Source organism: Xyrauchen texanus, chromosome 45, assembly GCF_025860055.1.
Source record: "Xyrauchen texanus isolate HMW12.3.18 chromosome 45, RBS_HiC_50CHRs, whole genome shotgun sequence".
Lineage (NCBI taxonomy): Eukaryota > Metazoa > Chordata > Actinopteri > Cypriniformes > Catostomidae > Xyrauchen > Xyrauchen texanus.
The window spans coordinates 23166407-23182224 of NC_068320.1; the positions used below are offsets into that span (position 1 = coordinate 23166407).

Here is a 15818-nt window from a genome sequence, read left to right on the forward strand (position 1 = left end):
TGACTGATAGTCGGCCTCTAAAAGGCCTGTCTGAACTGCTGAAAGCCTCAATGATGTACGAGTCTGTCCTTCTGACAAATCTTCCATGTCACTCAGTGACTGACAAGCATTCATCACGTTTGTAATTTCTTGAGTTGTCTGTGCTGGAACTTAAATGGAGCAAATACAATGCGATTCTGTGCGGCTGCTTTGGTCTTAGACTGGAACCACACAATTCCCTCCTGATACATATAAAGACAACATGAAAAGGCATTTGCAACCCATTTTACTTCCTTAATCTGATATATACATTTTTATCAAGCTCCAATTGAGTGGATCGTGAAGAGGGGGTGTTCCATACCAGAATGGAAACCGGTGGTTGGAGGGGAGGTGCTAAAAAAAAGTGATCTCAGACGATAAATATGAATTGTGATGAATCGTTGCACAATTAGACCAGTAATGTGTATTACAATTTAAATAGGGTCAATACTGAATTCATGTTGTCTTTAAGACACTATTGTATGTACTTCTGTTGATGATAGTCAGTCTTCTTCGATATAAGTTTCTCCATAAATCGAAGCAAGTTTTCTTTTAATTCACCATAACAAACTGGAGCAGTAAGCATCCTGATTTCAAAAGGATGCTGACATTTATTTAATTTTTACATTACCTTAAGCATATTGGTCTCATTGAAAAAATGCGATTAGGGTAGACCAGCTCCATCAATATAAAAATGGCTTTTAATTTTTCACACCCAAAGCATGGACGCAATGCTTTTAAATCATGTTAATGCTTAAAATACTGAGATTGTATTTCCACAAATTTGCATGTGAGGCTGGAATCATGGCTCTACTCTTTAGGGATCTCTCAAAAAACATTAAAAGTAACATCAAAAGGTTTTCTGGTGTAAAATTCAGGAGTAGGCACTTACCCTGTCATGGTCAACATTGCGCAGTTTATGTCTGAGAAATTATTTTAGGGTGTCTGCATTTTAACAATATCCAGTCCTAATAGTAATATAATCATATATATATATATATATATATATATATATATATATGATTCCTTAAGATGTACATTTTTTGTTTTATTCAGCAAATGTGTGGTTTTGTTACTGAAGTTGAATCTTTCATACTTTAAGTTATTCACACTTGTTAACTGCCTGGCTACTGCACAGAAGATACCTGTTACATTTCTGGATAGAATATATAACAATTTAAGCCATGAAAAGACAGATCTTCTCTTAAATATAAAAACAACATATTTCATCAGAAGTTCACATCATAATCACAGCAACCTTCTATTCTATGAGATTTCCTTCTTAACAAACAATCGGTCTCTCTAACTTGCCTATTGTTGTCATACAGCACAGACTGTATTGCTTGGGACCACAAAGACTTTTCCACTACTCTTTACACATTTAACAGTCAGGTATGAGAAACAACACCTTACCGATGTCTTAACAGCATCTGTTCTCAGTAAATGACCTAGAAATATAACACTGCATATTTTAGCAGCAAGTCTCTCCCACTATCTCTGGGTAGTTGCCACCATTTCATTGCCATGTCTGACAGCTCATGTTGTGGGGCTATAGAGCTAGTTAAATGTGCAGACATGCCTTCTATTTGTATGTGATGTCTGTGTCCAAGCAAAAAGATAAACCGCAAGTTGGAACAGTAAGTTCTCCACTCTCGCCTTGTCAGTTTGCTCATCATATTTGTGGTCCTCATCATATTTGTGGTCCTCAGCATGGATAGTTTAAAAGTCGTTGTCCAACACATTTATGAATGTGGCTTTCACCTCAACAGCATCTGGCATCCCTTTCCCAGAAATCCAGAGCCTTGTAAAGGGAGATTTCAGCCTGGTCTCAGGCATCAGAGCCATTTTGGATGGGTATTGCCTCAAATCTTCATAAAAGTAGTGGTTTCTCATGAAGACATAAATCAGAAAGCCAGCTATTGACATCACAATGAAAAGCACTCCAAAAGCAGCAATCAATGCCACATCCCACCTTTCCGAGTCCTTTACGGCTTGTTCTAATCCTTTAGTTATAACATTGACACATTTTGTGTCATGTTTATGGTGGATGCTATGAATGTCCACGCACACTTTGTACTGTGTAGCAGGGCTGAGATGTGTGAGATTGTACACTGTCACGTCAGATGGCACCCTAGCTGTGAATGCCACAGTTGGATGATTTTCACTGGGCATCGTATTCCATCTAATGTTTGGTGATAAGCTACCATGAGATGCTTTCCAGGATATCAATACAGATTTGGTCTGCACAGATTGGATATTGACATTGAGTGAGTCATTGACAGGCAATGGGAAGTAGCCATTCACCTCCACCGAGACAGATTTAAGGTCGGCCCCCACAAGATTGTGTGCCACACAGGTGTACAATCCAGCCTCCTTCTCAGTGATGTCATAAATATCAAGTGTGCCTTCAGGGTGCATGTAGAATTTATCAGCCACAGCATTTGGAAGGATCCTTCTCCCAGTTGGAGTCACCCAGTATATGTCTGGCTCTGGTTCAGCGAAGGCACGGCAGTGCAGAGACACAGATTTTCCACTGTCTATGCTGATTTGTGTGGGAAAGCTCTCTGAAGAGATGAGAGGGAGACAAATCTCCATCATCTCTCTGAAGTGAACCTGTCGCACATGCTGACCTTCATACTCCGGGGGTTCCACGCAGAACAGGGAGTCGGGCTCCATGAAACGGATGTTGGTCTTGTTCATGTTCATCCATCGTACGACGCAGTCACAGCGGATAGGGTTAGAGTGCATGCTAACCTCCCGGAGGTTTGGAAGGGACTCCACCGTGATCCTGTGCAGGGCACTTAAAGCATTACCATTCAACATTAGAGTTTCCATCCTTGGCAACCTATAAAATGCATTTGGATGGATGTAAGAAAGTTTAGGATTGTTGGTGGCTTCGATTTTAGTCAACTCTGGGAGGTTGTTGAGGGCAAAACTATCGATGGACACCAACTCAGGCATGCTATTAATGCCCAGCTCTTTAAGATGGAGCATGTCCACGAAGTCGCCCCTCTGAATTCGCCCGATGGGATTCTTGTTAAGGTCTAAAAACTTTAGGCCCTTAAGATGCCCTAGAGCACCATGGGGTACCTTTGGGAATGCATTGTCATAGAATGAGATACTCTCCAGATTATCAAGGCCTAGAAGTGCATAATCTGGTATCTGTGAAAGGTTCATCCTAGTAAGGACCAGACTCCGCAGGTTTCTCAGAGGCTTGAAGTTCATGTCCTGAATGGAGAGGACAGGATTTTCCCCAATCATTAGGATCTCCAAATTCAGTAAGGGCTCAAACCATTTGCTGCTGATACTCTGAAGCTGATTGGAATTGAGATGCAGTCTCACCAAGCTCTGAAGTCCACGGAAAGCCTCTGGAGAAATGAAGGAGATAAGATTGTGGTTCAGGTAGAGCTCCTGAAGGTTGATCAGTCGAGAGAGGCTGTTGTCTGGTAGGGCACATATCCAGTTTTCCTCCATGTGTAGGGACAAAAGTTGAGAGAGGTGTCCCAAATTGACATCACTTACTGAGGACAGGTTGTTTTGTGAGAGATCAATCTCTGTAATGTTAAGCAGGTAATCCAAAGGGTTCTCAATTTTAGCAATGTTGTTGGTCTGCAGTAAAATGACTTGTGTATCAGCTGGCAATTTTTTGGGTAGGTTATAAAGTCCCAGGTCATTACAGTCAACAGTAGGAGCCTCCATATAGACAGAGCTAGGAGAAAACCATGGTCTAACTTCACATACACAAAGCTTGGGACAGTCGACTCTTTCTTCTGCAGCAAGAACAAAAGTAGTTACTGTAAGGCCCACTAGCAAATAATCCACAAATGATATGTCCTTCATGTTGACAGTTCCCACCAGTAAGTAGTTAGTCCTTGAAGATTGTGTGGCAAAAGCACTTCACTTTAAAAATAATCAACCATTTGTGCCTGTAGCGATCACGTCTGAATCCAACAGTGATTCTTTCCTAGGCCCTGAGTGATGTGCACTCAAAGTCTCCCTTTATTCAGATTAAAGGTGGAGTATGAAATTCTACAGGCTAGACAGACAAAGGTGAGAAGGTCGACTAGGCAGAAGGAAGGCTATTCATTTCCTGTAATATTGCAGATGAGCACACTCTGAGCATCATGTGCTGGCATCATTGGTCTCATCCACTTCAGCCTGTGGAAAATAAATAGAAAGACATTAAAATTTTAGCATGTAATTACCAGGAAAATGCGAGGGCATCACTAAGACAAGACAGAGGCATGCTGACATTTACAAAAGCCACATTAAAGCACTCTGATGTCTGCTGACATTTTATTCAGCAGTACCTTGCACGCTAAGCCTTTGACATATGGATCTGGATGTCCGTCACCTGAGATATTATTTTGGGATCCATAAGCGGTAGTTCCCTAAAATGTATGAATTACAAGGCTTGGCGTGTTTGACTTGTGGTAGGCATTAATATTGCTGCTTATTTCTTAAAAGGGTAGATTCCCCAGGTACATCTTACCATGATGAAATGACAACTGTGTACACAAAACATTCTCACTTCATGTACAAAGTAATTTAAAGTAAAAATATTTTGAATTGTACTATAAACAACTTCCATGTCCATGAATACTGGATATTTTAACTGCAAATTTCTCAACTTTAACTGCAGTCATGTTGGCTCTGTTTCAACAGATTTTTATATTTGTATGCACATATTCTTTTGTCTTTATTGTTTTATATAGAAAAATGCCCTCCAAGAATAATTCTGTGAGGTAGCTCTCCTCATCACCAGGGTTACCAGGGAAAGTGAGTGAGACTGAAATAAGGTGAGCATTCCATCACCCCTCCTTTCAATTTCTTTGCCCAGGGAAGACAATGAGGAAGTCATGATACCTCAAAGTCTGCAGTAAGCTTTAAAGACATAGAGAAACCTGGAATTCATCCCACAAGGCTCTGTTAAGGTAAGGGAGTGTTTTTGGTTGAGTAATGGAGGGGGTGAGATGTGTGTTTTTTTTTTTTCCAAAGCAACAAGACTTTTTATAAGCCAAATGCATGCAGAAGAAACTTCCCTTTCTCTCCTGCCATCTTGACAGAGACCTTCGTGGTAGTTATTATTTGTGGTAGGCGAAACAAGTGTGTACAAGGGCTAGGCAATGAGGCTAAATATACAGTCGATATCAATATTTTTCAGCCTTTTCATGATATCTGACATATATGGAGATATAATTTTTTTTGCTCTGAAATGGCAAGGCTATATCATTTAATGTATATTCTCCAATATAATAATATGTAGTGATAAAAAAAGCAACATTTTGCCTATTTATATTTTTTCCTAAAACATTTTAGTTTAACATTTGTGGAATTTTTTTAATAATAGGTGACAGTTTAAACTGATTTACGAAAATGAACCGAATCCTTTCATCACTACTGAAATTGAAAAAATATACTAATTAAACATCTGTCACTCTTATACTGAGAAGGAAGGATCACAAAACTAGTCTAATGACACAGTCTTTAGAAAACTTAATGGCCAAATAAAAAGCACATTAAAATGATCAATATTGTCAATGTAGTTTAATTTTATATTGCCAGCAAAACCATTGCAAATATATAGAGAATATTTTGCCCGGGTTTGTACTACATAATATGCAGCAAGTTCCACTCTGTCTCTCCCTCAGTATTTTTCTGTCATGATTACAAGAACCTTAAAATGTTTTGGGGTAAAAACAGTTACTGCATCTGATCTGCCAATGACTCTGCATCACTGAAGTGTGTCTGTGCTGTCCTTGGGGGGCTACAAGAATTGCATTGCCTGATCTCAGATGCGATCTAAGTTAATATGCCAAGCAGGTAATGAGAACTTTGACATTTGTGTGTTTACTACACCCCATTGGAGTGTGGCTGTGTTTACGATGGTTGGAAAATGTATTGACAATACATGTGTCAGCCACAAATACAGGAACATGCATCTAGTTTTTTCTGACTGACACGAATGGCCTATTTTCATGGCGTGGTAAATGGAGCACTGCTCCAACCTGCATGTTCTCTCAAGTAGAGCTGATTCACAAGTGCAGTGTGTAGGCATGCTTTTTTGTTGACAGCTAAGAGTTAATGTGCAATATATGAAAATATTTTAAATTCCTTTCCTGCTCTCTCTACATCTTAAAACATATGAGAAAAAATGTGATGGCTTTGCATCTTTGAATTTTCCAAATATTCTGTAAGATATTGTTGTAATCCTGTGGCAAATGGTAGAGCATGGTGATAGCAATGCCAAGGTTATGGGTTTGATTCCAAGGGAAAATATATATATATATATATATATATATATATACACACACACACACACCACCACAGGGTACTTCTGGATTAAATGCAATCAGGTAAGGATTTAAGGATGCTAATTTAGTGAGCTGCTTTGATTTAAAAAAAAAAAAAAAAAAAGAAATAAATGTGTTATCTGATTCCAGCCCACATGCAGTATGTGTTTAGCTTTCTTTGCAGTACAGTTCCATTTGTGTCATTTGTCTTTTGTGCAGCTTTGTTTTGTTTTTTATATTGTGCTTTAAGACTAAATTATGTTGTTTAATGCAGGACCAGAGTTGCAGTGATTTCACATAGAGAATAAATTGGACCATTTACCAATGCACAATAAAGGCATAGTTCAATGGGGCATGAATAATTTGGCACTGCTGTCAGTGATGTTGTTACATCAGGGTTCTGCAGTCTACAAGATAATCTGCAACTGCTACAGTTTGTCCACTTTATTTCAGGGAATGTTGGCCTGGTAAAACATATTTTGAGTCAATTATTTAGATTCACATTCAACTCAAGCTAAAAGGCTACATGCAACCAATGATGCACAACTTTGGAACCGAGAGTCAGACTTTATTTTCATTTTATGTGAAGTGAGAAAAAAAAATCTGAACTTAAGTCTTTGTACGATTTCAATCGACAAAGCATCCCTTGAAATCAATCCTGTTAGGGCCATTGATTCTATAATGTAACTAATGTGTTTTTGCATGTAATGGCTGGCTCATGTGTTCCTATTCTGGAGGCTGTTTCTGTTAGAGAATCCATACAAAAAACTAAAAACAAACACTCAGGGGAGCAGACACACTAATACAACTAAACCTGTATCAACCTCCACTGACTCTGTTACAGCAATAAAGCTATGGTGCACTCATTAAAAACTCCAGTCAAAGACAAATGGAAATTAGGCTTAACCCAGTTAAGAGTAGGTGAGAATGTACAAACATAAGGCACTGTCGCTCATTGAGCTTAAGTGGCAATAACTTGCATAGTGCAGTGTTCTTTCAGAGACAGAAAAATGCAACTAATACTAGAGAAAATTGAATTCCAAGATGGATGTCTCTAATCACATTCTGATGTATTTGCAGGGTCATTCAATGAAATTGGAACAAAGGGGAGAAATAGCCCACTTCGTTATTTGCCAGACCTGATATCACAGAGCTAGCGTCGTCTGGATTGGGCCTGTGAAATATAGGGGCATGTTTGAATAAATGTGTTCTGAGGGCAGAAGGCCTGCTGACCCCAGGAAGTAACTCAGGCTGAACGGTGGCAGCCTGGCTCCTGTGTTTGCTTTGGGCTGAGCCATTTGAGATGGGCTGTAAATCCTGGGCCAGGACTGATTACTTCATGTCCTCTTAAAGCCCAAGCCGGATTCTCTGGTGAATTAAAACAGAGCTGTAGCAATTTAGTACAAAGTGTTTATTGGTTATAATATTTTTATTTATAATTATTTTGTATTTTTACTTGTAACAATCCTGTTAGATGCATTTATCAATACTCAAGAGGTCGCACACCAGAAGAGAAGTGTCAGACAGGAAAATGCGCAGGTCTCGCACAAAGAACATATCGGTGCAGTGCATAGAGGTGGCAGTCCAATAAAGAGAATCTAATCACTGTACAGACAAAAGTTACATACTGGTTTTTGCACTTATTCAAGAATGAACATAATGACATTGAGTTTGCAGGTTGGTGTGTGAAAATAAACACTGCAACTGCGCAAACTAAACAATATGAATGGGCAATGCTTATTATGCAATTTTCTATCCGTAGCCTAGGCTTTATTCAAGCTGTAAAACTACAAAATATGTCTCCTAATAATGAGTCATTGTTGGATGGTGTCAATAAACATTCATACATCAGAGTTTCCTGCTCTGCCACTACTGAATCTCCAGCACCACAGTAAAACAAAAATGATATCCAAGTTGTAAGCTTGCATTGAATTGAATGTGATGAGATAAAAATAACATTTGCCACAAAATAACATAAAATCAACAAGTTTTTCCCCTTCAAGAGCTGAGGTCTTAATTTCTGTCAAAATACGGAATATCCTGGCTAATACAAGAGAGCTGACATCAGTAATTTTGAACTTCGTGAAAAGTCACATCAAACATGATCAGTATTGATCATCGTTTTCATGAACGATCATTGCTGACACGTCCGAATACTTGTACCCATCCTTAGTTTCAGGAGCGACTTACAGCCCACTTTATTATAGGGACAATCCCTATACAATGACATGTGGTTAGTGTACTTACTCAAGACTGGACATGGCATGTTCCTTACGGGGCTCAAAACTGATATGTTCCATTTTCTAGTACTGTTTTAGCCACTACACTACACCACTACTATCTATTTAATGGGTAATTTTCACTAGCCCAGAATACTTCTTTTGTGGTTAGAAAGAATCTTCCAAGAACATAAAAGTCCAGTATAAATGATAAGCCAGCTTACATGGACGATTTAAAAAAAAATCTATATTTCTAATTATAGCTGTAGGCTTTAATCTCTAGTTAAACTTGTGCCATACAGATCAAATGTAACGAGAAAGTATGGCAGAGGTGGAATTGCTTCCTGTACCTGTAAAAAGCTCTTCGTATATAGATGGTTCAGAGGAAATTGTTCAAATGGTTGTGAGGACTCGAGAACCTTTCTCGCTATCATTCACCCAAAAACGTTTACAGAAAAACACCCCTGGTCATACACCCATGCTCTTTCTCCTTTGCTTTGTATTTCACTTCAGCTCTTTCATTTTCATTCTTTCTCATTTGCTCAATGTAAGCTGTTCTGTCAGGCCTGAAGAAGATGCTCAGGGCCTAGCTGCCAGTCTGTTTGCATAAGCCTCTCAGTGGGTGGCGTAGTCCGGTCCTACACCGCTCCTCCCCCTGCCCTTTACTTTATTGATTTGCAATTACACTATTTCCAAGGTAAGGGAAGAGTCCATTAAACAGGCTCTGCTATGCAATATGTGTGCATAATGAAGTTTCCTGTGCAATGCTCACGGAACATTTCCCTTTGCACCTGCTCCTGTTTCCTCGCAAATCAGCAGCGAGTCAACCGTTAATGTGTAATCAATGTTTAAATTAACCAATGGACCCCACAGGTTGCAAAGTTCCGTCCGTCGTCCTCTGCTTCCATGAAATCATTCAACTGTACCGAATTTTTGAAATGCAGTTGGCCTAACTCACTGGTTGATTATAGGGATGGGTGATATCACCAAATTTGAATATATTATGGTATTTTTAATTCTATATTATGTTAACTCTATATTATGTACCACTTAATGTATGTATTTAACACTTCAAGTATGCAACACTATAAATGAAGACCTAAAGCAGTGAAAATAATATTATGAAATGGATAGATATTCACCATTGTAACACATCTGTCAAATTTGTGATTAATGCAACAAGGGTAGCCAACTTTTCACAATGTAAATACAGGACGCTTGAGCATTTTGTTACTTCAATATGGAATGTTTCACCATCTGACAGGGTTGGAAAAATAGGTGTCTCATATGATGCTTAAATACGGGAAAAAAAATCTCATACGGGACATCTTAATTTCCATCAAACCCTTGCGGTAAGTTGCAATGTTGCTTTGCAATTGCAAACAACAAGGCACAATATGAAGTTGAGCTTAACTTCTGCCATTAATAACACATTCTTCTTCATCACTTGTTTGGCACAAACTTTTTTTACAATACTCCATGTTCCTTCATTCACTCAATAACTTCTCCACCAGACTACTCAATCACCAGTGGCTAATCATAGACCTTTTTAGTTGCATACCATGAGATTTGGTTGCACATGCGAGTGACATATTACATCAAAAAGGGTTGCTATATAGAGTGAAAGACTGATCTTGGAATTTAAAAAGCAATGTCAAGATCGCTCAAAATAAGATTGTGATGCATCGGAAAATCTATATATTTACCAAACCCTAATGCACATCTGGGATGGCATGAGGAGTACTAAATTATGAGAGAATTAAAATGTTTGGCTGAACTATGCCTTAAAGTAGTTTTTACGACAGGTACTTTTCCTCTACTTACAATACATATTTGGGGGAAATAACAGTACTTGTACTTGAGAATTCTTTTTCAGCACTCTTTCCACCCCTGCATATACGCATGAATACTGAAAGAACATTGTGACTCATACAACCGATCCACAGTTACATCCATAAAACTAGATTTCTCATTCACACATACATGCACTGTTGCTGTTGCTCTAACGTACAAAGCATGGCCTGAGGGAAGAATTCTATGTACTATGGGCAAGATAATTAAAGCGCATCACTAACAAGCCAAAGTTACTACTACACTACATATGATTATTAAAACCAGCATGATTTAATGATTTAGTGTGTCCTAAGCACCTCTACCTTGATTGTTTTTACATAATAATTTCCCAGTTCTACCAGTATATGCTCTATACAGGACTGGATGCCTCTACTACAGGTATCAGTCTAATAGAAGAACAGATGGGCTGCACAGCAGTGCTCCTCAGATGGTTCTGCTCTGTTTGCTCCTGAAAGCACAGATAGCATATGCTGCTATCATATTCTCTTATTAAAGTCTATATTTTGAAACAGAACAAGTCAAGGCTTTGGAAACAATGAGAGAACATGGAGTAAGGTGACCTTTTCATTAGACTGCGAATAGGGGGACGTCATTAAAGCTGGTTTAGCATGCTTTACCTCTTTTTATTTGTATTTTTTATATATTTTTGTTTAGTTATTTAAATATTAGACATAGTCAGTGTAAGTTGTAATAATAAACTTACAGTAATCGAATTGCTTTTAATACAAGTAATACAAATTTGTTTAATCAGATTACAGGTACTGACTTTCCATTTAAGTTAATTACTTTTAAACACTTTAATTGGGTTACACATATTTCTAAAATAATATTATTTATGTAGAATAAATTTAAAACATTACATTAATATGTACATCTGATTGTATTTTCTGACATCTGAAGTGTGTACACCCCCTATAATGAGTCATTAAACAGAGGAAATATATGCATGATTTTGAATTCGTTAAGCAGAAAAACAAAAGCTTTTCAGTGAAGGGTTTTAGAAAGTAACTTAAAAGTAATTAGTAATATGATAACTTTTCTGATTAAGTAATTAGACAAGTCAGTAATCGCAATGCACTTTAAGAGTAGTATGCTAATTTGTTATTTATAGTAAATAACTTTTTGTAATAACACTGGACATAGTGAGCGCAACTATGGATTTTTTTTTTTTAAGCTACATCCATAAAACTTTTTTTATTAAATATTTGTGCATGTATTTAAAAAAAAATAATGATCTTGCAGTGCATTGTAGTGTTAAAGGAAGAGTTCTACACTTGCATGACTGACTTCTGTGGAAGTCAAAAGAATATAAGCTGGAATGTTAGGGACCAACAGCCTCAGTCACCATTCACTTTCACTGTAAGAAAAAAAGAAACAATGAAAAAGCAAATGGTGACTCAGGCTAACATCCTGACAAATATCACCTTTTGTGTTGGAACAACATGAGGGTGAGTAAATGACAAAATATTCATGTTCGCTTGAACTATCCCTTTAAGTTAATGAAATGCTATCCTTCCTATGTTTTGACACCCACGTTCTGATGTTTTGTTGTGAAGCCCACGCAGTTTTGCATTAACAGAGCAGGCCTGCATAAATTTGCCTTTTAAGCCACACATCCACCATTGATTTGTGCTAAAACTGTTCGGTATGGGGAAACAGCAAAAGGAGGCAATTTTCCAGCACATCGTCATACAAAGACGAATTGAAATCAGTTAAACACTCCAGTGTGCTCACAGAAGCGGCATCTGAGAGCTCCTTAATATCGAGGGTTTTACTTATTGTCTGTTAATTAGCGGAGCTATCAAATGGCCCATGTGATTACATCTGTGATTAATGCTGCCTTCATGTGCTATCGGAATGATCCTGCTTCCCATTTCTGAAGTGGTAATTACGAGTATGTCGCGTTCAAGTGCTTTGTTGTCAGAAAGAACAGGAAACATGGACGAGGCCAGGTTCATACATGTATACTTTTAGAGGAGCTTTTATTTTGACAGCATAATACTACTCTGTTAGCCTGGTGACGATAATGGTAATTTGGTCATCAAATGGTTGCTAATATAAATAAATGATTATGATGGACACTGCAAGTGTTAACAATTAGCTGTATTTAGAAAAATGAACAATCTGTCCTTCATTACAGAAACCGTATTCTCCTCCGCCACGCTGAACGTTTATGACTCCTCCCATCTCGGAAACTCAGGTATGAAAATTGTCTCGGAGTTTTCCAGTGGTAATTACGATTTGATGGGTCGCTCATGTGCAACTTCCGAGTGGGAAACTCGTATTTATGATAATTCCAATAGCACATGAAAGCAGCATAATAATTGCCCACTCAGGATTGAGTTTGGAGAGTCTGTCATGATAGGGACTCCAAGGACACCTACTGATGGGAGTGGTGTTTCTGCCATCAATGGAGAAGCAGTACTTGGTCCTTGGTTATATTTTTGCTTTGCAATGAGTCAGTGAACTTTGTGGTTATAATTACTATCTTCTTACCGATAGCGTTTTGAAAGCCAAACATCCATATGGAATGAAAAGTGCATGCACACTGATTTCCATGAATACAAATAGCTTTATATTTATTACAATATTTTGATTTAATACATTCAATTACATGTGCTACAGCAATGATGCATGCATTCCGAACCTCTGGTTTGGAGTTGCAGAAAGTAAGATGGTGCTGCTGTGGTTTCTCGGCTCCTCCTGTCTACATAGAGATGTGGGAGGACAAACTCACTGGTTGTGTGATTAACAACCGGGGTAAAAATGTCACCCTCTGCATAGATGTTGTGATGTGTATTGTATTAATTAGGCTGAAGCAATGGTTGCAGATCAGACGAATGGAGCAGAATCACAATGCCTCCATTCAAGGCGACAAATATATATATATATTTATTTATTTATCAATACAGTGGATGCTCGAGGTGACTACATTTTAAATGCTGGTTCTATAGTGGTGCTGTAGGACATCTTAGACGGAAACAGGGTGATTAAAAAGGGTTAACAGCCAGATGCAAGACTGCCTGAGGTTATCCGTCCAGGACGTGTCCAAAAAAGATATTACGCATGCCAAGCTGAAGCACAGATTTCCTGTTGCTTATGTTCACATGTGTTCATCCTCCGACCGCAGCATCAGCAACAGGAAATGTCTGCTCTGACTCTGTATGCTTATTTCAACTAGCTATATTCAATATTGCTTGTCATCCATTTTTCCTGCAATTCTGATCCTTCACGATCGATTTGCAGAGGGGGTAAAAAACAAAACACTCTGACGCACTCCTCAACTTAAATATACAGTGACCCGTTTGAAATAAACATTTATGACTAAAATAGGTAAGAAAGATGTGAAAAACGCTTCAACTTACCGTTTTAACATAAGTCATTCCGCTGGATATCGCGACATGTATTCCGTTCATCTATAGCGCAGTGCTCCAGAGAGCGGAGAGCGCGCGACATGCAAATGGGAATATGCGCGCGTTTGCTCCTATCACGCAGAATGAGAAATAACATCGGACCCCGCGCGTAACGTCAAGATTTTGCCATTGGTTTTTTTATTTTTTCGAATGAGGCCAAATTCACCAGGTGAGAGCTTTTTTTTTAAAAGTCCCCCGCGCTGACAACCTCCTCTTTCCTCCGCGTTCAGAGGCGCATCTGCAGCTGGTCGGTCGGGTGTCACATTGACATGCCGCTGTCTGCCCAAAGCTCATTAATATCGGAACAACCCCCGAGTCTCCAGAGATCAGCCAATAGCGATGGAGCGGAGAGACATTCTTGCACCTTATTGGCTAAACAGCAGCGTCTGTCAGAAAAGAACAATTAGAAAAACAGACCAGGAAAGGGAATGTAATTTATATGAAGATATATCCTTCTATCATGTAAAATATTTAGGGAGAAAATTGTGCTGGTTGTCACACATTTTTCTCCAATGCATTTTCCTCAGGATAGGTCTATAAATACATTTTATAAATGTAACATTTAAAACACATGTGACAACTTGCCCAGACCTGACATTTTAAATGTGATTTTCATGGGAACACAGTTCAACCTTTTGGTTAAAATTCACCTTAAATATGTTGTCAACCCTTGGCCAGGTGTATGCTGGCATGGTTTTTATTTTGTTAATTTGTTCATTAAAAAAAATACATATTTAGATTTTTTGGTGTATAGAATTTACACAAATTATTCTAATAGACAACTTTCACTGAGCCTCATGACGTAGGTCTACTTCCGCTTTGAAATAGTGCAGCCCGCTAGTTTACGGTTAAATGCGTTAACATGTACTGTAGTTGCATAGTTGCAGAAACACCACTCAAAATGAGTGTTCGAAAGAGGATTTTGAAGTACTCATATTTTCAGAGATGGGAGAAGAAATATTCGGAACATTACTGTATGCTTCAAAATTCAGTGAAAGAACAGTTTTCAGAGACTTAACTCTGCCTGAGCCGATCTGAGGAAACATTGGCTGGTGTATGCTTCAATCCAAGCGCATTTCACCATTTCTTCTCACACAGAGGTCTGTAGCAGACATTTAACCACAGATCATCTTAAACCTCGAATGACAGAAGGTTGAAGGGGACATATGACTTCAACTTACTGTTGAAGTAAAGGGTGTCAGCGCCAGTGCTCTTTGAACAACTACACACTTCAAACACTGCATGCATCACCCACTTATTATATATGTCTTAATCTTTGTGTCACTGTTTCACTGATAAGTGTATCGATACATATTGAAATGCAAATGCTTAAATAAGTGCTGCTAAAGATTGAGTTATAATGTTTGAAATCCATTAAATATATGAAGTAATGTTAAATATTTTTTAGCACAGTTATTTATTTGTTTAATTTGATGATAATAAAACTGCTTCATTCTGTTCAGAGTCATTTTTAAAGCCTGGTCAGAGTAAGAGCTAATGTATTTAAATATATACAGTATCTCACAAAAGTGAGTACACCCCTCACATTTTTGTAAATATTTGATTATATCTTTTCATGTGACAACACTGAAGAAATGACACTTTGCTGCAATGTAAAGTAGTGAGTGTACAGCTTGTATAACAGTGTAAATTTGCTGTCCCCCAAAATAACTCAAAACACAGCTATTAATGTATAAACCGCTGGCAACAAAAGTGAGTACACTCTTAAGTGAATATGTCCAAATTGGGCCCAAAATATTTTGTGTGGCCACCATTATTTTCCAGCACTGCTTTAACCTTCATGGGCATGGAGTTCACCAGAGCTTCATAGGGTGCCACTGGAGTCCTCTTCCACTCCTCCATGACGACATCACAGAGCTGGTGGATGTTAGAGACCTTGTGCTCCTCCACCTTCCATTTGAGGATGCCCCACAGATGCTCAATAGGGTTTAGGTCTGGAGACATACTTGGCCAGTCCATCACCTTCACTCTCAGCTTCTTTAGCAAAGCAGTGGTCATCT

The 15818-nt window shown here is 38.4% G+C and overlaps 1 protein-coding gene across 1 annotated transcript; it reads right to left on the reverse strand.

The window, feature by feature from the left end:
* Nucleotides 1-627: 627 nt before the first annotated feature.
* LOC127637631 (leucine-rich repeat neuronal protein 3-like) lies at nucleotides 628-14047 on the reverse strand. The gene is made up of 2 exons (XM_052118791.1): nucleotides 13750-14047; nucleotides 628-4176 (listed from the first exon to the last, which is right to left on the reverse strand). Exon 2 carries the CDS (start codon nucleotides 3856-3858, stop codon nucleotides 1738-1740), a length of 2121 nt encoding a protein of 706 aa, XP_051974751.1. The 5' UTR covers nucleotides 3859-4176; nucleotides 13750-14047; the 3' UTR covers nucleotides 628-1737.
* Between the last annotated feature and the right edge of the window lie 1771 nt (nucleotides 14048-15818).

What these genes read in the sequence shown, in the direction of transcription:
- LOC127637631 (XM_052118791.1), bottom strand. Translation starts at nt 3,858, where the DNA reads ATGAAGGACATATCATTTGTGGATTATTTGCTAGTGGGCCTTACAGTA.